Source organism: Heptranchias perlo, chromosome 2 (genome assembly GCF_035084215.1).
Source record: "Heptranchias perlo isolate sHepPer1 chromosome 2, sHepPer1.hap1, whole genome shotgun sequence".
Classification (NCBI taxonomy): Eukaryota; Metazoa; Chordata; class Chondrichthyes; order Hexanchiformes; family Hexanchidae; genus Heptranchias; species Heptranchias perlo.
The window spans coordinates 131,954,630-131,978,956 of NC_090326.1; the positions used below are offsets into that span (position 1 = coordinate 131,954,630).

Genomic DNA, 24,327 nt, shown 5'->3' on the forward strand with positions numbered 1-24,327 from the left:
ATTCTTAAACTCATTATATTCTTACACTCTGAATTGCTGCTTTCATACAATTTTTCTCCTGGGTTTCGCTAAAGGTGGAGACTTTTACAGAAGTACTAGGCAAACTAAATGCTGTAGTGGCAAAGTGGCAGGTTGAGAAATGTTTTCACACAACGTAAATCTGGTTCCATCGATTGACGAGTTCCAAGAATAAAAACAAAGAAAGGAATGGAAAATATCTGCTGGTGCCCAAATGTGAGGGAGACTGCTGCAGAGTCAGAGTTGAGCCGTGGGCCTTGTAATAAATTCTATCACTGGGTCAGGCACGATTTCATTTTTGATCATTGCATGATGAGGTAAATTCCCATTCACTGCACTGTTTAATGCTGCACAAATTTGAGTTCCAGTGCAAACAGCAATTCTACATTTTACACTGCAAATCTTTACATATTGCTTGTGATGGATTTGAAAATCAACAACAAATTACATTTTCTTTCTGGACAAATAGGAGATGCAAGTTAAGCAGAGATTCCAGCATGTGAAAATTTAGAGAAATTGCAGAAAAGGTTAAAGAATCACTAAGAATAAAGTAGGTAAAGTGTTTGACTGTATGAAAGCAAGATAAAGCACAATGTGTATAGTACAACACTAATAGTACACACTGGGACAGAACAGATAGGCACCTGGATTTCCCACTGCCAGCCCACATCAAACAGATGGACACTTCATTTAAATAGTAATTTGGGGACATGTTCTTCCTACACAATTTCCCACCATTCTGGTGTGTAGAATGTCAGATCTAAATCATGCCTACATGAAACGATGTCCAAGGTTGCTAGGCAGCAATAGATTTACAGAGACTCATGGAATGGACACAGTATTGTTAAGGTAAGTGTATTTCAGCTATTTCAACCATTCTGCTTTTGGGTTTTTTTCTGCTGGCACTTTGCTACACCATGAAAATTATACCCATGACATAAATCACTGGATAGATTGCTTTGTCTTCATTTTTGAGAGGAGATCCAAACAATTAGGAATCATGAAATCCACGTAAAACATTGCATTTTGAAAATGTATGAAAGACTGTTTCATCTAAAAGTCCTGAAAATGATCAACCTAAGAAATATGTTTTAAGAAGGGTATTTTAACCTTTTGTGGACTGATTCTATCTTTATTCTTTTCGAAGTCATTTACTGTAAAGTAGTGATCCCGTGATGCAGCCTCTCAGAGAGCGCCTCTGTGGAAAAGCCTCACACACCCTGTGATTTTAACTATTCATTTTAATGGGCAGAAAATCATGGGCTGCAGGCCCGCAACTTCCCGATTATGTACTCATGAGTGCTGCTCTCACTGACAGCCCCCAATTACAGGATCCCCTATGTACCTTGCTGTATTTCATTACTTCTGTATATTATTCTACCAATAAATAAACCTGATTATAGCTTTGCCTTTATACACATTTCTCTGATGGAGTCATAGGGCTCGATTTTACTAGCGGGTTCCGGGTGCGTTCCCGGCGGGGGGGCATCGAAAATCGCGATATCCAGGTGCGTCACCGGAACGCGCCTCGATCCCGCCCACTTCCGGGTTCCACGCTGACGTGCGGGGGTGCGTGCGCAGACCCCGCTGGTGGGAATCCCGCAGGCAATTAAAGCCAGCGGGATGCCACTTGAGTGTATTTACCTTGCTTGTTGAGGTCATTAACTGACCTGATTCAGCTGTCATAACAGGAAGTGTGGGATTTTACCTTCAACTCAGACTGTTTCACACACTGGGGGCACACTCTCACTCCAACCGGACGTGTTGCAGCCAGCAGCCTGTGGCAGCTGCCAAGGTGCACTCCACAGGGGGGCGGGGGGAGAGCCCTCACCCAGGCAGGAGGCCACCGCGTCACATAGGGCAACCCCTGCCCTCCACCACCCCCCCGCCAAGCCAGAGGACAGACCGACGTGAAACCGCAGCCCCAGTGCGAGGAACCACCTACCTACCCTGCACAACACCTCAGACCAACACCTGCCAGATGGGTGGTGCGTTGACATCCTCGGAGGACGAACAGCATGACCAGCCCCAGCAGCCTCGCAGTCCACGCCGTCCGCCTCAGCGACGTGGAGCCCCCCAACACGGTGCTGTGGCACACCCACCTGCACAGCAGGAGGGAGGGCAACCGCAGAGAGAGATGCGTTGCAGGAGGCACTACCCTCCGCACAGGGTCTACAGACCGAGGCTCAGCTTCATGGACCTCTCTGAGCAGCAGTGCATACGGCGGCTCAGAGTCAATCGCCAGGTAGTCGCGGACATCTGCAGCCTCCTTAACGACGAACTGCTCCCAGATGGACCAAGCAGCATCTTCTTACCCGTCGCCGTCAAAGTCACCACTGCCCTCAACTTCTTCGCATCCGGATCCTTCCAGGGTGCCACCGGGGACATCACCGGGGTCTGTCAGTCGTCTGCACACAAGTGCATAAGGCAGGTCACCGATGGGTTGTTCCGCAGGGCCTCGCACTACATCAACTTCGCCATGGATGAGCGCAGCCAGATGGAGAGGGCGGTTGGATTCCATGCCATGGCTGGCTTCCCACGGGTGCAGGGTGTAATCGATTGCACCCACATCGCAATACGGGCACCTCCACGTGAGACAGGGCTGTTTATCAACAGGAAGGGGTATCACTCCATGAACGCGCAGCTCATCTGTGACCACCGCCAGAGATTCCTACACGTGTGCGCCAGATACCCCGGCAGCTGCCACGATGCCTTCGTCCTCAGGGAGTCCACCGGCTCACCCATCTTCCACGCACTCAACACCGGCAACGGCTGGCTCCTCAGCGACAAGGGGTATCCCCTACACACGTGGCTCATGACACCTCTGAGGAACCCCATCACCGAGCCGGAGCGTCGGTACAATGACAGCCACACTGCTACCAGGTCTACAATTGAGCAGACCATAGGGCTGCTCAAGATGCGCTTCAGGTGCCTTGATCGTTCTGGGGGAGCGCTCCAATACACACCATTCAGAGTGGGACGAATCATAGTTGTCTGCTGTGCCCTGCACAACATGGCCCAACAGAGAGGGGTGCCGCTGGAGGAGGCCCCATCCACACCCGCCACCCACATTGAGGACGGCGATGAGGACGAGAAGGTGGAGGTGGAGGAGGAGGTGGAGGAGGAGGAGGAGGAGGAGGAGGGGGAGGAGGGGGACGCGCCAGAGGATGATGTACGACCCATGCGCCGAACACCGGCTCACCGGGATGCTCGCCGGGCCAGGGAGGCACTCATATGTCAACGGTTCTCCTAGAGTCAGATAGTGCGAGGCGCTCGCATCTCCTCACCTGCACATGCGAGGGGCCATACCAGCCCCCTCCACTGAAGAGTGTTGCCAGTACTCCTGCACCCACAGCAGTGTGTCCAATGGGCGGCAGCAGGTGTTCGCCGTCATGATGGGCTGCACGGAACGCACCTATTGCACAGGCCGCAGAAGAATGGACGAGAGGTGGCAGGAGTGGTGAGAACGATAGTGTTTAATATGTACATGGTGCAATACTATAAACAAAAAGTGTACAAATTAACAGACACCCTGGTGCATTCCCTTTGTGCTTATAACGCCTTTGGATTTCTTTTCCGGGTACCCCTACGTGGTGCTACCCCTGTGGCTCCAGCAGAGGTAGTGGCAGGTTGCTCGTCTTCTTGCCTTGACCGGGTAGAAGCTCTGGGCCGACGCCCCCTGGGTTTCGGTGCCCGTGAGAGCACCTCCACAGACTGCTCCTCCTGCACCTGTGCAGGGGCAGACTCGGCTACCTGGAGAGGAGGCACCATTGCTGGTACTGGTTGAGAGGGGGGCAACGGGTGGGACGTGGGGGCACCTTGAGAAGCGTCCCCGCTTCCATGTCCCCGTTCACCATCATCCCTCTCGTGGCCTCGGCCCACATCACCCCTTCTACCCTGCTGGACGACAGTTTGGATTGCATGTGTGAGGCCTTGCAAGGCCACCCCTAGTGTATCCGTCAGCCTGTTTATGGCGGCGGAATGTTGCTCACCCTGAATCCGTACAGCCGTTGTCAGGGCCTGCATGGACTCGATGTGGAGCTGTGCGTGACGCTCGAGGGAGGCCAGCCTGTCCTCCACCGCAGACAGTCCCGCACCTACCCGCGACACTGTGTCGCCGGTACCCTCCTGTACCTGCGCCACCAATGCCCGCATGCAGGAGTTGGACTCCTCCATCGCCTGCGCAATTGTGGACAATGCGCGTGGCACCTCTCCCAGTACCTCGGCAATGTGCTGGTGCCCCTCGACGACTCTCCTTTTCACTGGTGGCCCCCTGGGTTCAGCATCTGGGTCCGGCTGAGCAGAGCCTGGAGATGAGTGCTCCCACCGACGCGGACCCTCCGCGGCTGCCTCTGCCACCAGGGTCTTAGACATGCTCACTCGTGCGCGGTGACTCACCAAGTGCTACCCCAACTAGTTGGCGAGGGGGACCCACCGAGGTGCGTGTCTCTGCGCTGGTGGATGGTTGGCTCAGATGTGACGATGCACCCTCAGAGACCGCCATGTCCTCTGAGGAATCGCCCTCCTCAACCACAGCGCTCGCAGACGGCCCTGCAAGAGAACAGAGGGCACTATGAGGCATGTGCACCAACGTTACGGTGCGCCTGATGCCAGGTGATGATACGGTCACTCGCGATCATGAGTGTTGAGTGTCAGCTTTCCCTTACCGGCCGTTTCTGCAGCGCCAGACTCGCCATCCGCCACGGAGAGGCAATGTTGCGTGCCGGCGAGGTCGAGCGCCTCCACCTCTGCATCCGTCAGATCGGCCAGGTGCGGCGGGCCCCCTCCGGTGCGGGCCCTTTCCCGGGCGTTCTTGCTTCTCTTCTCCTGTCAAGGCAAAACACAGATGCGTGAGTGAGTGCATATTGCATAGTGAGACGCATTGAGCATCGGTGTGGGTGGGTTGAGCGTGGGGCAGATGGATGGGAGGATGCGTGTGCCACATGCCCATCCCATTGCATGGGGATTGGGGTGTGTGGTAGTGTTCGGGTGGGGACAGGGACGGTGGGTACTTGCGGGCACGGCGAGGATGGTGAGTGAGTGGCTGTGAGGATTGCTGCGGGAGCGCTGTGGTGGCTGTGCAGGAGGGGTTGTGATATGTTTGGCGTGATGGTGGGGACGGGTTGTGGGAGTGTGCGTTGGTGTACTCACCTTGCCGGACCTAGTGAGGTCATTGAACCGCTTGCGGCACTGCTCCCATGTCCTGGGGGTGTTGGCCCTGCTGCCGGCCTCCGCCGCCACCTCTGCCCATGCCTTCCTGGTGGCGGAGCCAGGGCACTTGCGTCCGTCCGCAGGGAACAGCGTGTCCCTCCTCCTCCTCACACCCTCCAGCATCAGCTGCAGCGCGAGGTCCGAGAAGCGTGGCGCAGCCTTGCCCCTGGGTTGCGCCATCCTGTGTTGCCTCTTGCTTGCAGCAGGAGGGGCTTTGGGGGACTGCCCCTTTAAGTGGAGCTCCTACATCGCGTAAACGGTAGTGCGCATACGCAACCTGCCGGCACGCAGCTGGGGAGCGGAGAACCCGGAAGCAGGGCTTAATGGAATCAATTATCCCGCGATCGCGCGGGGGGCGCACTCAATTAGCCGTCCGCGTTTTCCACGCTCCCGGAGGACCACCCGCTGGGAACCCGCAGGCCTGTTAAAATCGGGCCCATAGTATCTACCTTACAACAGTGACTACACATCAAAGGTACTTCATTGGCTGTAAAGTGCTTTGGGATGTCCTGAGGTCGTGAAAGACGATAGAACAACATGATGGGCATCCCATAACTAGGGGGTCATTATTAATTCCATGGCATGCTATTCCACTCTCGGCACATATAAGAACACAAGTATCTCATCGTAGGAGTCTTTGCTGACCTATGGAAACTGCGCTATTGCCATGAGCACAAAACTGTTTGAAGAAAGCCTGACTTGTAACAAACACTTCTGTATATATTATATACAAGATAACTGGAGGAAGATATGATGTGGAGATGCCGGTGATGGACTGGGGTTGACAATTGTAAACAATTTTACAACACCAAGTTATAGTCCAGCAATTTTATTTTAAATTCACAAGCTTTCGGAGATTTTCTCCTTCCTCAGGCATTTGCCTGAGGAAGGAGAAAATCTCCAAAAGCTTGTGAATTTAAAATAAAATTGCTGGACTATAACTTGGTGTTGTAAAATTGTTTACAATGGAGGAAGATAATTAGAGTCAGATTGCCTTTTGAATTTCTATCCAAGGTTGTTGAGTTTGGATCAAAACAAGATTTTATTTGTTGAATGCTAATTTATGCTTAATGTATTTTATTTATTGTTTCTTTCCCATTGTTTGCTAGGAGATCACTGTTAGGGATGTTCCCGTTAACTGGAAAAACGATCATCTTTGACAGCTTCCCTGATCCCTCTGATACCTGGGAGATTATTGAAACCATTGGCAAGGGGACATATGGCAAAGTCTTCAAAGTATTAAACAAAAAAAATGGCAGCAAGGCTGCAGTTAAGATTCTGGACACAATCCACGTGAGTAAATGTGCTGATGTTTGCAGTGTGCTATTTCCGGTACATTTTACCCAAGCCTTCCAAATGTAATTGGACAAAACATTATTCATATCACTTTTAGTTCATGTATAATGACTGATCAAACAGACATAAAGTAGCCATAACATGACGGGACGAGCAGAGTGCTGATTATAGTCTGATTGTCTTTTGGATTTACAGCCTGTGATGTGCCTGGGTCGTAACAAAAGAACAAAAGCTTCCAATCAACCTGCTCGCAGCCAGATATCACATTATCACTATTAATTCCACTTCTCTGCAGTCTGCATTGATTGAAGCCGTTTTAGCATTTATTTTCATTTGTTTGTCAGTCTCTGACGTAACGATATGACTTTGATTTATAGACTACACTAAGTGAAAGGAGGCAATAAAACAAATGCTCAATGCAAAGGCAATTCACCTTGTGATTGATACAAGTTTTTATTTTATTGAGAAACCTATGTGAAGGGCCAATGCTAATAGTGCAGAACATCATATATATTATATATATTTGATATATATTAATGACCTGGACTTGGGTATACAGAGTACAATTTCAAAGTTTGCAGCTGACACGAAACTCGGAAATGTTGTAAACAATGTGGAGGATAGTAACAGACTTTAAGAGGACAGACAGACTGGTGAAATGGGCAGACACATGTCAGATGAAATTTAATACAGACACGTGTGAAGCAATACATTTTGGTAGGAAGAATGAGGAGAGGCAATATAAACTAAATGTTACAATTTTAAAAGGGGGTGCAGGAACAGAGAGACCTGGGGTTGCACATACACAAATCTTTGAAGGTGGCAGGTCAAGTTGAGAAAGCTGTTAAAAAGGCATATGGGATCCTGGGCTTTATTATTAAAGGCATAGAGTATGAAAGCAAGGAAGTTATTCTAAACCTTTATAAAACACTGGTTAGGCCTCAGCTGGAGCATTGTGTTCAATTCTGGACACCGCATCTTAGGAAGGATGTCAAGGCCTTAGAGAGGGTGTAGAAGAGATTTACTAGAATGGTACCAGGGATGTGGGACTTCAGTTATGTGGAGAAATTGGAGAAGCTGGGGTTGTTCTCCTTAGAACAGAGATGGTTAAGGGGAGATTTGATAGAGGTGTTCAGAATCATGAATAATTTTGACAGAGTAAATAAGGAGAAACTGTTTCCAGAGGCAGAAGGGTCAGTAACCAGAGGACACAGATTTAAGGTGATTGGGAAAAGAGCCAGAGGTGACCTGAGGAAACATTTGTTTTACGGAGCGAGTTGGAATGATCTGGAATGCACTGCTTGAAAAGATGGTGGAAGCAGATTCAGTAGTAACTTTCAAAAGGGAATTGGATAAATACTTGAAGGGAAAACATTTGCAGGGCTATGGGGAAAGGGCAGAAGAATGGGACTAATTGGATAGCTCTTTCAAAGAGCCGGCACAGGCATGATGGGCTGAATGGCCTCCTCCTGTGATACTATGATACAGTCATCAATGAAAAAAGTAAAAGAGAGCATCGGATAAATCAGGAACACTGTATGTAGCACTAAGCTTGTGTTTAAAAGCATCTAGATTGTAGGAGGAAGGGAAGTCTGAGGGAAGTAAAGTGTGCCACAATATTGAGGCTCTGGGAATGAACGAGTTGGCATTTGACAATAAGTATTGATCTTAACACAGCGAGAATGGGGTGAGGAGGATGGCAGATGTGTATGATGACATATTTTGAGCATTGGAGTAGATGTTACATGGTGAAATGTGGTATATTTTGAAAAATTCTAAAAGGCTTGAATTACTGTCAGAGTTCTACAACGGGTGGGCGATCCGTTCCACCAGGTTACCACCTAAGAGGTAATTTCCAGCTTCACCGCCTAAGAGTCATAAATAAGCCTCGAGGAACAAAAGAACAACGTATGAGAGAGCAGAACCATAGTAGTATAAATAAAATAGAGAAAGACAAGAAAGAGAGAGAGAGAGAGGTGGGAAATTAGAGGTGAGAGAAAGATTGGCTTTCAAATGAAAGGTGTTTTCTCGTTAGAGTTGGCTATTTAAAGGCTTAGCAGGGAACATGCAAAGAAGTGGGTGCTAATTAACTTGAAGAATGTCCTTAGGTGTGTATTAATGAGCACAGGAGATTTTAAACAGTAATAAAAAAAACCTTTAACGATTAGGAACATATCTTCAATTATAACTTTCATTTGGAGTAATTTGTCTCCGTTGACTGTAAATAGGCAAACTGACTTTAGGTTTATGCTGCACCCTGCAGACAAGACTTATTTAAGACTCTTGGGCCTGAATTTTCTTCCTCCTGCCAGAACTGTGTAGGGGGAGGAGGGGGGCAGTGGGACTTGCACCGCCCACATGAAACCGCCGGAACCCCATCTCATTTTCCCTAGGCCGGCCTTATTTCGTATGCAGGGAGGTTTGGAATGTATCCATGCTCCAGAATGGCTTACAGTTGCTGGGAGGGAGAAAATGCTGTGCAGCTGCAGTGTGTATAAAAAGCCACCACTGCCTCAGCCCGTTTGCTGCTGAAACCCTTATCCATGCCTTTGTTACCTCCAGACTCGACTATTCCATTGCAGTCCTGATCGGCCTCCCACCTACCACCCTCTATAAACTTGAGCTCATCCAAAACTCTGCTGCCCGCATCCTAACTCGCACCAAGTCCCACCCACCCATCACACCCTGTGCTCGCTGAACTACATTGGCTCCTGGTCCGGCAACGCCTCGATTTTAAAATTCTCATCCTTGTTTTCAAATCCCTCCATGGCCTCGCCCCCTCCTACCTCTGTAACCTCCTCCAGCCCTACAACACTCCGAGATCTCTGCCCTCCTCCAATTCTGGCCTCTTGCGCATCCCCGATTTTAATCGCTCCACCATTGGCGGCCGTGCCTTCAACTGCGTAGGCCCTTAGCTCTTGAATTTCCTCCCTAAACCTTTCCACCTCTCTCTCCTCCTTAAATCTACCTCTTTGACCAAGCTTTTGGTCACTTGTCCTAATATCTCAATGTGACTCGGTGTCAAATTGTCTGATAATGCTCCTGTGAAGCGCCTTGGGACATTTTGTTACGTTAAAGGCGCTATATAAATGCAAGTTGTTGTTGTTATATTAGCCCTGGGGTTGATTGATATTGACACATGTGAAAATGTTTGTTTTTCTCTCAGCAATGGCATTTTTCACTTTGCTGAGAATAAAAAGGTTCACTAAAATTACAGACAAAAATGTTCTGAGAAAGATCAAGGTAAACTTGAAACACTGGAAGTAAAATTGGCTAAATAAAACTTGACAGGGTACTGCAGCATATTCTTACTTTGCTCAAAAACAGCACGGGAAACCATATTTCACAAGAGAGCTATTTTAGATACCTGTGATGGATCGCAGTTGGTCTCAACTGTCTAGAATGAATCAATTGCATAAAAATTAAGAGCTATCGTCACTTTAATAGCCACTAACGAGACTGTGCCCCGGTAGAAACTGCTTGCAAATTTGCAGCCAGCAGCTGGCATAAATCTGTAATTGGCTTTATAGGGAAGCGTAACCTTTTCTTTCCTGTCTGAGAAATGCAGTTTGACCTCTTTAGTCTATACGCCCTCTGGCGTGGGTGTCTACAGGTAAGGTTATGATGGCATCTATGATGCCAGACTTTCCTTGCTACCATCCTCCTCTCCTCCATATCTTTGTCATTCTCTACCTCAAAATAGGAACAATGGAATTCCTTGAGGGAAACCCAGTATTTCCCAAAAATATGCAGCAGTGTTAAAGTACTCACAAGAATCTTCAATGTAAACTTTGCTGCCTCAGTAATTCTCAGTCTTGAAAAGATCTGCATGTTTCAAGCAATGGCCTCACTGTGCTCTCCCACCTCTGGGACACTGTACTGATCCTAACAACGCTACCTTTGCAATAGTGTTGTTTCCTGGAGGTGAATTAGGGGCAGAACAGAAGGAAAATACTGGGAGAATGAAGCCCTGCCCACCCACCGGTGTTTACATGTGGTGGGGGGAGGGGGAGCTAAGATCGGGCAGCCAAAATCGCTGATGTATGGGGCGGAGGAAAATACTGCTGGCCATTTTATGGGGCGGGGTTTCTGTAGATGGCCCCCCAATTCCATTCTCCTTCTTACACCATTGATGTACTGCCTGAAATCATGTGGAAAATCCAGGCCTACACGCATCTTACAGTAATGCAAGCCTTTTAGCATTTCCAATATACACCAGTGTTCCCAATGCAACATCTACAAAAGTGGCTTTTCTGTAAATTTCTACAGAACTGTCAACATCGGAAGAAATGTTTGGAGTGAGATTTATGATCAGCAAGAGTGCTCCAGATGGCAAATCCATTTAATGATTTGTGGAACCATAGTTATTTTTCAGAGCGACAGCTACCCAATAGATCACATTTTTAAACTAAAAATGAGTGATTGTCACTCCTAATGTGTAACACTAAACAGGCCTGCTGCTGAATATTAGAAAGTAAGATCAGGGCACTGAGAACAATGCAGAGCCGAGAATCCCAAGTTATATTGCAGCTTTTTATTGATCTCTGGCAAGGTAAAGGGAATCTTTGTTCCTTCACTCACTAATGTCCAAATGCTAGTTCGATTTTAATGCTAGGGAAGAACTGAAGGGCCAGCTGTGCAAACTGTAAGGCTTGGGTTTTCCTGTGAAAAAACACCCATTTTCAGCTGGTTTTGAGGTGTGAAATGGAGCGGTGCAGCTTTCTAAGAAATAGTTACCAACATTTTCCATCAAGATCACCAGTTAGTATTGTCACCCACCTGGAGTCCACCCCACTTCATATCAATGGGGGCAGGTGGGCGTGGCAAATGTTCCCCTGCCATTTCCTCCAACTTCCACCCCTAAACCAACCTCCCAGAGAACCACCACTATTTAAGTGGCAGTACAAGCAGCACAACAGCATCCCTGAGGTGGATAGCACATTGAGGAGGCCATTTTGGATTTTCCAACTGAAGTTTACAGAAACTTTGCCAATACATGGTGATTTTTGATTTGTTCTTGGTCTGGGCTTTCCCTGCAGACGTCTCTTGAGTACTTGAGAAAGTAACTTTTTGGACTGGGGCAACAGATTTCCCAGATGGAATTGCTCTTTTCCTATGCTGTGAAGAGGAGAAAGATAAGGTTAGATTAGAGGTTCTTAGACCAAGGCCGCACAGAAGACATTTGTTTCCTACATATTCTCACTTCTTGGGATTTACAGACCTAGGTGGCCTTATTTAGAAGGCTGTGAATCCCCCGGAAGTCTATTGCGAAGTTACATCAGCTGTTGGCTGAAGACCCTCAGCCCACTTCCACCAGCTGAACAGAATTGTCAGTAGCAATGAAAGTTACCATTGCCTTGAATTCTTTTGCCACTGGATTCTTCTATTAAGTCTCAGGTGACCTTTGTCACACTATTGTATAAAGACGATCACTGATGCTCTATTCAGGCGGGCCTTGCAGTTTATTATTTTCTCTGTAGAACCCGTGCAACAAAAAAAGCAAGCAGTCCAATTCTGTAGATTGGCAGGGTTTTCACATAGCTACAATATTGATGGCAGAGATTCCTTGCGAATCGTGCAGGTTTCCCTTCACCCAATTAATAACATAAAGTGTGAATGACTGGTCAGAGGGATGGTCATGCCAATGTGAGTGTTACGGGCTGTGCATGGCCTTCATAAACCTTGGCCAACAGTGTGAGGTTAGTAAACCTTTCTCTGCTCTGTGTAGCAGTTCTTGAGGTGATGGAGGTTGCACTGACTGCCTCAGCAATCTCCCTCCATTATGTTTGCGCCACCCTTCCCATTCTCAATCCAACCTGGCCCTTACTTCCGCTAGTAACACATCAACAAATGAATCAGAAAACATAGGACCTCTTCCTGGGGCTGCCCCCCCTGCAGATCCTTCCTCGGTCATTGTTCTTCTTTTCAGCTGTTCCACACAGTGAGGAATATGTGTCCTTTAAATTAGATGCCATGTATCAAACACTGCAGCAGGTCTCAATTTACCTCTCTCGCAATGAGCATTTGTTTTACTGCGGCCACCCTGCCCCGCATAACTAATCAGGCCCTTCTCAGGATATTTGAGCAAGTTTCAAAAGTTCATAATGGTGAAAAAAAAATCTTATTCCTCTTCCTCCAAATTAAATCTGGATACCTAGAACCGGCGAGTATTAAATGGGAACTAGTATCTAGTGAATTTTATTCAAACTAATAATAACCTGCAGATATTGCACTCCTCTAATACAGTGCCAGCTTTATTCAAATCGAGACCAGCTGCATGTTTAAGTTATTCAAACACAATTGTCAGGCCGGCAATCTTTCACCTCAAACAAAGCAACAAATTACATAGAATGTACATCACAGAAACAGGCCATTCGGCCCAAACACCAGCTGGTGTTTATGCTCCACACACGTCTCCTCCCACCCTTCTTCATCTAACCCTATCAGCATATCCTTCTATTCCTTTCTCCCTCATCTAGCTTCCTCTTAAATGCATCTATGCTAGTCGCCTCAAGTACTCCTTGTGGTAGTGAGTTCCACATTCCAATCACTCTCTGGGTCCTAGTTCTGGTCTCCCCCGCAGGTAGAAACATCTTCTCTACGCCTACTCTATCAAACCCCTTCATAATCGTAAAGACCTCTATCAGGTGACCCCTCAGTTTTCTCTTTTCTAGAGAAAAAAAGCCCCAGTCTGCTCAATCTTTCCTGATAGGTATAACCTCTCAGTTCTGGTATCATCCTAGTAAATATTTTTTGCGCCTTCTCCAGTGACTTTATGTCCTTTTAAGAATGGAGACCAGAACTGTTCACAATACTCCAAGTTTGGTCTAACTACGGTTCTATACAAGTTCAACATAACTTCTCTGCTTTTCAATTCTATCCCTCTAGAAATGAACCCCAGTGTTTGATTTGCTTTTTTAATGGTCTTATTAACTTGCATTGCTACTTTTAGTGATTTGTGTATCTGTATCCCCAGATCCCTCTGCTCCTCTGCCCCATTTAGATACTTACTAACCAAGCAACATGTGCCCCCGTTATTCTTCCACCAAAATAATGCCATACACTTATCTATATTGAAATTCTTCTGCCAATTACAAACCCATTCTACATGTTTATTCATGCCTTCCTGTATTTTGACGCAGTCCTCCTCAGTATTAACTATACCCCCCAATTTGGTATCATCTGCAAATTTTGAAATTGTATTTCCGATTCCTGAGTCCAAATTGTTTATGTAAATAGTGAACAACAGTGGTCCCAGCACCAATCCCTGTGGAACACCACTTCCCACCTTTTGCCAGTCTGAGTAACTACCTTTAACCCCTACTCTCTGTTTTCTGATTTGTAGCCAGCTTGCAATCCATTCTGCTACTTGTCCCCTGACTCCACATGCCCTGACCTTAATCATGAGTCTACTATGTGATACCCTATCGAAGGCTTTTGAAAATCCAAATACATCAACTACACTACCCTTGTCTACCCTTTCCGTTACTTGTTCGAAGAATTCAATAAGGTTGGTCAAGCATGACCTTCCCTTTTGAAATCCATGCTGACTATTCTTTATTATATTTTCAGTTTCTATATGTTTTTCTATTACATCTTTGAGTAAGGATTCTATTATCTTTCCTGCCACTGACATTAAGCTAATTGGTCTATAGTTCCCTGGACTGGTTCTATCTCCCTTTTTACATATAGGAATAACATTAGCTGTCCGCCAGTCTTCTGGCACTATTACCATATCGAGTGAATGTTTATATATTTGTAATAGTGCTTCTGCTATCTCCTCCCTAACTTCTTTTAATATGTTATTCTAATTGACATCGCATTAGAATGATAGCAAATGTAGGCAGGTTTCAGGCATAGTCCCTGGTCCCAATTTTAACTCCGAGTGGGTTTTGAGCGGGTGCAGGTCGAGGTGACGTGGAAACTCACCCTCTGCTGCAGAAATCAAGCTCTTGGTCTATTTTAACGTGCAGGCCTCATTAAAATGCCACCGTTTCATTCCGGGAGAGAAGTCGGTGGGAAGCGGCGGAAAATCGTAGAGCCTGGAGATTGCCTGCCAACACAAGGTGGCGGGATTGGGTTTCGGGGGCATCTCACAAGGGTTTCAGGGTTTCGAGTTTGGTAAGGATGGGGGGCAGCCTAGGGCAGAGGTCACTGAATTCAGTGAAAAGGAAAATCAGGCAGGGTTTGTAGCAGCCATTAATTCACAACCGCCACCGTGCCACCTGTCCGCAAAGTGAAAATTACCCCTTATTTATCTCCCAAATGTTCGCCCTTCTTCTGAGGGTGCTGACTCCTTGCTGGGATGCAGTTTGATGGCTGCCAGCATCCTCCATTGCCCAAATAATCACTGTGCATGTGTAAGCTCAGAAAACAAAATGTCAGCAGACTATTTGCGAAAACACTGTGCTGAAAAATTTTGAGGAGTCAAGTTATGATTTTCAGTTTTGGGACTTAATTAAACCAGCAGCAACACGTTAGTGGACTGAGTTGGCAGTTAAATTTGTATCACACCCTGTTTGATCTGGTTCAAGTCAGTGCTAGTTACATTTTGATTATGTATCAGTACAGTCTCCACTCAAATAAGTGCCCTGACATTTGTACACTTTGTAGGTCAATTTACAGCTGCTAAGTTTTAATTGACCATGGCCCTATTAAAAGCAGATTTAGGCTATGGTTATATTATTATTTTTGTGTCAAGAGGAAGTGGTTTTTGTAAAACTAATCCTGTAATTCGGGAAACAGGACCGCAATCTAACTCCCAATGCACTGAACCCAGGAAACAACAAACAGTCATCCAACATGGCTAAGTACTTGTGTTTTTTTTTGTAGATGTGGAAAAGGCTGCCATGGGACAGATTTTGCTCAAGACTTTGGGAATTGTTTGGAAGGTCAGATTTACAGTGCTGTCAGAGATGAAGAAAATGGCTTACAAGCAATAAAAGGGGAAAGAATTGGTCCAAAGCAAAGTATAGCAATTAAAATTAATTCTACACAAACAGGATAAAGATTAGAGCAGAAAAGCTAAATGGAACATTGCAATATGTTTAACTGCAATGACACCTAGACATTGAAGTTGAGTGTGCCAGGGATCACTAATGTCAAGCTAATTGTGTTTGTTTTCTCTATAGGAATCAAACACAAGGCTTGGGCTAGGGCATATTTGCCACCTTTACATGAGCCTGGTGTATGCAAAGTGCCCCAAATGCACTGCATACTTGGCATCAGTGTGTCATGATCTCTTGCACTGCCCCAGGGTCAAATGTGACATTGTGTACTTAGATTTCCAAAGGCCAGAACTGATTAGCTCATCCAGTTCATAATATCAGTTAAGCAGTGGAGAGTGTAGCAACATCTTGGGATCAATGGAGGAGATGGAGAGGTAATGCTGGGTGCTTTTAGTGTGCATGTGCAGGCTAACTCTATGTTTCAAGGTGATATCTAAGAAATGGCATATAAATCATGAAGAAAATAGGACAAATTTGCTATTTTGAGGTACGTTAGTGATGACTGTGTGGGCACAGGAGTAACAGCCTTTGGAGATGATGTAATGTGGGGAATTTTAACCCCCCAGCGACAGGCAGGAGAGGGGTGGTTAAATGGGTAAAAATGTGAAACCGGACCCCACAATCTCTCCCTCCTCTGATCTTCCCCTCCCCGCAATCTCCCCACCGCCACCGCCCCCACCCCCCGCCCCCGCGATGTCTCCCTCCCTCCTCGTTGCTGTGCTCCGAGCCACCCCCTTACCAACAACCAATCTTATCGATTGCCGGGGACCGTCCCCAGCGATCCCTGGCTGCTGCCTTTTACTGCAGCCGCTGGCCAGCCTTTCAATCCGGCCAGCTGCCGGGCGGGAAACAGAGTTTAAAAATTCTAATGAGGTCCTGCTGTTAAATTCAGCAGGATCTCTGCCTCCCTGGTATTTCCAGGTTTCCTGGCCACTGACACACGCCCCCACTCCATCCCTGCCTCCCCATAAATATCAGGGCCAATGTTTCTGCTGAGTCAGGTATGAGTGGAACCAGGAGAGTGCAGAACCATAAAGGTGAACTGCCAAAAAGACATGTTGGGGAAGGATGGAATGGTCAACAGGGTGAAAAGTAGTGGCGAGGTTAAGGAGGATGAAGAGACACAATAAGCCATGGTCACAGTTGCACAGGATATAACTTGTGATTTTAAGCAGAACACTTCCTGTGCTGTTGGTGGGGTCAAGCCAGTTTGGAGGGTCTCAAACAGGGAATGATGGGAGAGACAAGAGTGTAGCTGTGAGTCAACAATACATCTCAGTAAAGAGAGGGAAGGTTAGAGATAAAGAAATAACTTGCATTTATATAGCGCCTTTCATGTGCTCAAGCATCTGGAGTGGGGCTTCAACCCTCAATCTACTGACTCAGAGGCAAAAGTGCGACCACTGAGCCACAGCTGACACTTGATATTATGCTAGTTGGAGAGAATGGAAGAACTGAGGATGAGTTTTTGAGGAGGGGTTGATGATAATGGTTTTGAAGAAGTTTGAGATGGTGTCAAAGGTTAGAGATAGGTTAATAATATTAGCAAACTTGGGATTTAGGAGATGGAAGTTGGGTGGCAAGCAACTGGGATTGCGGGGGGGGGGGGGGAACGAAGATGGGTTTTATTGACAAGATAAATGAGCTAAGGACTGAGGAAGATTTATGGTGAAAAACTGCAGTCTCAGGTAGATAAAGAAAAGGTGAGGAAGAGTGCAGGAGGAAAGACAGAGTTGAGATAGTGTTGGATGGAGGAAGCACCTTTGCAGCAGAAATAATAATGGAAAACAAGGAAATGGCAGAGGAATTGAACAGATATTTTGTATCTGTCTTCACAGTAGAAGACACCAATAACATACCAATAATAGTAGAAAATCAAGGGGCAAAGGGGAGGGAGGAACTAAAAACAATCACTATCACTAGAGAAAAAGTACTAGGTAAATTAATGGGTCTAAACGCTGACAAGTCCCCTGGACCTGATGGCTTGCATCCGAGGGTCTTAAAGGAAGTGGCTACAGAAATAGTGGATGCATTGGTTGTAATCTTCCAGAATTCACTAGATTCTGGAAAGGTCCCAGCGGATTGGAAAACCGCAAACGTAACACTCCTATTCAAGAAGGGAGTGAGACAGAAAGCAGGTAACTATAGACCAGTTAGCCTAACATCTGTCATTGGGAAAATGCTAGAATCCATTATTAAGGAAGTAGTAGCAGGACATTTGGAGACTCATAATACAATCAAGGAGAGTCAACATGGTTTTATGAAGGGGAAATCATGTCTGACAAATTTATTAGAGTTCTTTGAGGAAGTAACGGGCAGGGTGGATAAAGGGGAACCAATGGATGCAGTATATTTGGATTTCCAAAAGGCATTCGATAAGGTGCCACATAAAAGATTACTGCACAAGATAAGAGCTTGTGGTATTGGGGGTAATATACTGGCATGGATAGAGGATTGGCTAACTAACAGAAAACAAAGAATCGGGATAAGAGGGTCATTTTCAAAATGGCAATCTGTAACTAGTGGGGTGCCGCAGGGCTCAGTGCTGGGGCCTCAACTATTTACAATATATAATAATGACTTGGATGAAGGAACAGAGTGTCTTGTGGCCAAATTTGCTGATGATACAAAGATAGGTGGAAAAGCAAGTTGCGATGAGGACACAGAAGTGCCGAGTGGATGATCCGTCTCGGTCTCCTCCCGATATCCCCACCATCACAGAGAGCCAGTCTTCAGCCAATTCGATTCACGCCATGTTATATCATCACGCCATTTTTCACATCATTCACCTGACGAAGGGGGAAGCCTCCGAAAGCTTGTGAATTTAAAATAAAATTGCTGGACTATAACTTGGTGTTGTAAAATTGTTTACAATTGTCAACCCCAGTCCATCACCGGCATCTCCACATCATATCAAGGAACGGCTGAGTGCACTGGATACAGCAAAGGCTATGGGCCCTGACAACATCCCAGCTGTAGTGCTGAAGACTTGTGCTCCAGAACTAGCTGCGCCTCTAGCCAAGCTGTTCCAGTACAGCTACAACACTGGCATCTACCCGACAATGTGGAAAATTGCCCAGGTACGTCCTGTCCACAAAAAGCAGGACAAATCCAATCCGGCCAATTACCGTCCCATCAGTCTACTCTCAATCATCAGCAAAGTGATGGATGGTGTCATCGACAGTGCTATCAAGCGGCACTTACTCACCAATAACCTGCTCACCGATGCTCAGTTTGGGTTCCGCCAGGACCACTCGGCTCCAGACCTCATTACAGCCTTGGTCCAAACATGGACAAAAGAGCTGAATTCCAGAGGTGAGGTGAGAGTGACTGCCCTTGACATCAAGGCAGCATTTGACCGAGTGTGGCACCAACTAGCCCTAGTAAAATTGAAGTCAATGGGAATCAGGGGGAAAACTCTCCAGTGGCTGGAGTCATACCTAGCACAAAGGAAGATGGTAGTGGATGTTGGAGGCCAATCATCTCAGCCCCAGGGCATTGCTGCAGGAGTTCCTCAGGGCAGTGTCCTAGGCCCAACCATCTTCAACTGCTTCATCAATGACCTTCCCTCCATCATAAGGTCAGAAATGGGGATGTTTGCTGAGATTGCAGTTTTCAGTTCCATTCGCAACCCTTCAAATAATGAAGCAGTCCGAGCCCGCATGCAGCAAGACCTGGACAACATCCAGGCTTGGGCTGATAAGTGGCAAGTAACATTCGCGCCAAACAAGTGCCAGGCAATGACCATCTCCAACAAGAGAGTCTAACCAGCTCCCCTTGACATTCAACGGCATTACCATCGCCGAATCCCCCACCATCAACATCCTGGGGGTCACCATTGACCAGAAACTTAACTGGACCAGCCATATAAATACTGTGGCTACAAGAGCAGGTCAGAGGCTGGGTATTCTGCGGCGAGTGACTCACCTCCTGACTCCCCAAAGCCTTTCCACCATCTGCAAAGGCACAAGTCAGGAGTGTGATGGAATACTCTCCACTTGCTTGGACGAGTGCAGCTCCAACAACACTCAAGAAGCTCGACACCATCCAGGACAAAGCAGCCCACTTGATTGGCACCCCATCCACCACCCTAAACATTCACTCCCTTCACCACCGGCGCACTGTGGCTGCAGTGTGTACCATCCACAGGATGCACTGCAGCAACTCGCCAAGGCTTCTTCGACAGCACCTCTAAAACCCGCAACCTCTACCACCTAGAAGGACAAGAGCAGCAGGCACATGGGAACAACACCACCTGCAAGTTCCCCTGCAAGTCACACACCATGCCGACTTGGAAATATATCGCCGTTCCTTCATCGTCGCTGGGTCAAAATCCTGGAACTCCCTTCCTAACAGCACTGTGGGAGAATCTTCACCAAACGGACTGCAGCGGTTCAAGAAGGCGGCTCACCACCACCTTCTCAAGGGCAATTAGGGATGGGCAATAAATGCTGGCCTCGCCAGCAACATCTCATCCCATGAACGAATAAAAAAAAATGGATATTGACAGGTTAAGCGAATGGGCAAAAATTTGGCAGATGGAATATAGTGTGTGAAAATGTGAAGTCATCCACTTTGGGAGGAAAAATAAAAAAGCAAAATATTATTTGAATGGAGAAATACTACAAAATGCTGCGGTATAGAGGGATCTGGGTGTCCTCGTACATAAAACACAAAAAGTCAACATACAGGTGCAGCAGATAATCCGGAAGGGAAACAATATTGGCCTTTATTTCTAGGGGGATGGAGTATAAAAGCAGGGAAGTCATGCTACAATTGTACAGGGTGCTGGTGAGACCACACCTGGAGTACTGTGTACAGTTCTGGTGCCCTTATTTAAGGAAGGACACACTTGCATTGGAGGCAGTTCAGAGAAGGTTCACTAGGTTGATTCCGGGTATGGAAGGGTTGTCTTATGAGGAAAGATTGAACAGGTTGGGTCTGTACTCATTGGAGTTTAGAAGAATGAGAGGAGACCTTATTGAAACATACAAGATTCTGAGGGGACTCAATAGGATAGATGCTGAGAGGATGTTACCCCTCATGGGGGAATCTAAAACTAGGAGGCATAGTCTCAGAATAAGGGGTCGCCCGTTTAAGATGGAAATGAGGAGGAATTTCTTCTCCCAGAGGGTCGTGAATCTTTGGAATTCTTTACCCCAAAAAGCTGTGGAGGCTGAGTCCTTGAAGGCTGAGTTAGACAAATTTTTGATCAGCAAGGGAGTCAAAGGATATGGGGAAAGGGCGGGAAAGTGGAGTTGAGGTAAAAATCAGATCAGCCATGATCTCATTGAATGGCGAAGCAGGCTCGAGGGGCCGAATGGCATACTCCTGCTCCTATCTCATGGTCTTACCTCAGTTTTGAACATGAAGAAGTCTATGACAGGAAGAACACTTACTATCTAAGCTTAGACATAAAGAATGCATATTTGGATGAGGTACTGGGTACAATAATCATCAGTCAAATCATAGAATCATAGAAGTTTACAACATGGAAACAGGCCCTTCGGCCCAACATGTCCATGTCGCCCAGTTTATACCACTAAGCTAGTCCCAATTGCCTGCACTTGGCATATCCCTCTATACCCATCTTATCCATGTAACTGTCCAAATGTTTTTTAAAAGACAAAATTGTACCCGCCTCCACTACTGCCTCTGGCAGCTCGTTCCAGACACTCACCACCCTTTGAGTGAAAAAATTGCCCCTCTGGACCCTTTTGTATCTCTCCCCTCTCACCTTAAATCTATGTCCCCTCGTTATAGACTCCCCTACCTTTGGGAAAAGATTTTGACTATCTACCTTATCTATGCCCCTCATTATTTTATAGACTTCTATAAGATCACCCCTCAACCTCCTACTCTCCAGGGAAAAAAGTCTCAGTCTATCTAACCTCTCCCTATAAGTCAAACCATCAAGTCCCGGCAGCATCCTAGTAAATCTTTTCTGCACTCTTTCTAGTTTAATAATATCCTTTCTATAATAGGGTGACCAGAACTGTACACAGTGTTCCAAGTGTGGCCTAACTAATGTCTTGTACAACTTCAACAAGACATCCCAACTCCTGTATTCAATGTTCTGACCAATGAAACCAAGCAAGCTGAATGCCTTCTTCACCACCCTATCCACCTGTGACTCCACTTTCAAGGAGCTATGAACCTGTACTCCTAGATCTCTTTGTTCTATAACTCTCCCCAACGCCCTACCATTAACGGAGTAGGTCCTGGCCCGATTCGATCTACCAAAATGCATCACCTCACATTTATCTAAATTAAACTCCATCTGCCATTCATCGGCCCACTGGCCCAATTTATCAAGATCCCGTTGCAATCCTAGATAACCTTCTTCACTGTCCACGATGCCACCAATCTTGGTGTCATCTGCAAACTTACTAACCATGCCTCCTAAATTCTCATCCAAATCATTAATATAAATAACAAATAACAGCGGACCCAGCACCGATCCCTGAGGCACACCGCTGGTCACAGGCCTCCAATTTGAAAAACAACCCTCTACACCCACCCTCTGTCTTCTGTCGTCAAGCCAATGTTGTATCCAATTGGCTACCTCACCTTGGATCCCGTGAGATTTAACCTTATGTAACAACCTACCATGCGGTACCTTGTCAAAGGCTTTGCTAAAGTCCATGTAGACCACGTCTACTGCACAGCCCTCATCTATCTTCTTGGTTACCTCTTCAAAAAACTCAATCAAATTCGTGAGACATGATTTTCCTCTCACAAAACCATGCTGACTGTTCCTAATCAGTCCCTGCCTCTCCAAATGCCCGTAGATCCTGTCTCTCAGAATACCCTCTAACAACTTACCCACTACAGATGTCAGGCTCACCGGTCTGTAGTTCCCAGGCTTTTCCCTGCCGCCCTTCTTAAACAAAGGCACAACATTTGCTACCCTCCAATCTTCAGGCACCTCACCTGTAGCTGTCGATGATTCAAATATCTCTGCTGGGGGACCCGCAATTTCCTCCCTAACCTCCCATAACGTCCTGGGATACATTTCATCAGGTCCCGGAGATTTATCTACCTTGATGCGCATTAAGACTTCCAGCACCTCCCTCTCTGTAATATGTACACTCCTCAAGACATCACTATTTATTTCCCCAAGTTCCCTAACATCCATGCCTTTCTCAACCGTAAATACCGATGCGAAATATTAATTTAGGATCTCACCCATCTCTTGTGGTTCCGCACATAGATGACCTTGTTGATCCTTCAGAGGCCCTACTTTCTCCCTAGTTACTCTTTTGCCCTTTATGTAATCATTCCCCAGTCAACCCCTTCAACAGAGGACAACCGTGGGGAGACAACTTTGAAATGCCACACACTTTTGAATCTTTTCAATGTATTGCATAATTGTTTCAAATATGCAAAACCGCCTTTAGCAGTTAGGCATATTAGATTCATCCTAAATTCAATACTAGATTCTATAAATTCAGACTCTCGAAAATATTGTTGCAATTGGCAGACCTGACAATGAACATCTCAAATCTTTCAATCATTTTATTTACTTTTGATGTTAGGATATTGATGAAGAAATCGAGGCTGAGTACAACATCCTCCAAGCTCTCTCGGATCATGAAAATGTGGTCAGGTTCTATGGAATGTACTATAAGAAGGATGTAAAGAATGGAGATCAGCTTTGGCTTGTACTCGAGGTATGATTTTCTGTCTCTGCAAAAACTATTGCCTGTTACTCTTTCCTGTTTGCAACCCAAGGTTTTATAGTGACAATTTTATTTCCACGCTATTAGCTAGTTGTATTTTTTTTAAATAGGTAATGGTATATGATACATTGATTGATATAGAAGATACAAGATGAGGAACAGCATTCATTGCACTAGTGATGGAGTGAAAAAAAAACTGAATACACACATGACTTTGCCACTCCTAAGCAAGGTCTTGCTCCTTTTCAAAATGCTGTTAACTGAACAATTCTATAATATAATGAAAACAATACCTTAGTGTATTTTGTTAATGTGTTTTACATTTTGTTCTTTTCTTAAAAGTCTTATTGGGAGTTATTACAAGTGGGGAGGGTATTAGATAATTCCCCACCCAATCTTGTTACCTGCCTCACAGTCTCCAGATGACAGCATTTCTATGAGAATGTATTATTAAATGGACACAATTGAATCAATGTGAGCCAGTTGTAGACTACACTAAATATTTGTAACTCCATACAACAAAATGATATGGTGATATTTGTACTGTACTAAAATACCTGAACGCAGCACAATTAAAATATTCAGAGAGGAAGAGGTAGTACCACTGATTATAGGAAATTATCAAACTGTATAATCAGTGATAATATCTTTATTAAAATATATACTGTAAAACTTAATACCATTATCACTTATATTTTGTCCTAATTGATATAAAAATGATCTGCTTGAAAAGAATGCACTCACCAGAACGCACCCATGCCACTCGCCAGAACATACCCGTGCCACTCGCCAGAACGCACCCATGCCACTCACCAGAATGTGCCCATGGACTTGGCTCTGGGGAATGAGGCAGGCCAAGTGGAGCAAGTATCAGTGGGGGAACATTTAGGGAACAGCGGTCATAGTATCATAAGGTTTAGAATAGTTATGGAAAAGAACATGGACCACTCTAAAGTAAAAATATTCAATTAGAGGAAGGCTAATTTCAGTGGGATGAGAACAGACCTGGCCCAGGTAAATTGAAATCAAAGATTGGCAGGCAAAACTGTAATTGAACAATGGGCGACCTTTAAGGAGGAGATGGTTCAGGTACAGTCTAGATACATTCCCAT

At 46.0% G+C, this 24,327-nt stretch overlaps 1 protein-coding gene across 1 annotated transcript in view; it reads left to right on the top strand.

Moving 5' to 3' along the window:
- Window positions 1-6,354: 6,354 nt before the first annotated feature.
- The window catches only part of LOC137334364 (myosin-IIIa-like), a 77,844-nt gene continuing 59,871 nt past the window's right edge, over window positions 6,355-24,327 (top strand). Inside the window, exons 1-2 of the mRNA XM_067999077.1 lie at window positions 6,355-6,522; window positions 23,072-23,206. Coding sequence (XP_067855178.1) covers window positions 6,355-6,522; window positions 23,072-23,206 — 303 coding nt within the window. The remainder of the gene's footprint in view (window positions 6,523-23,071; window positions 23,207-24,327) is intronic.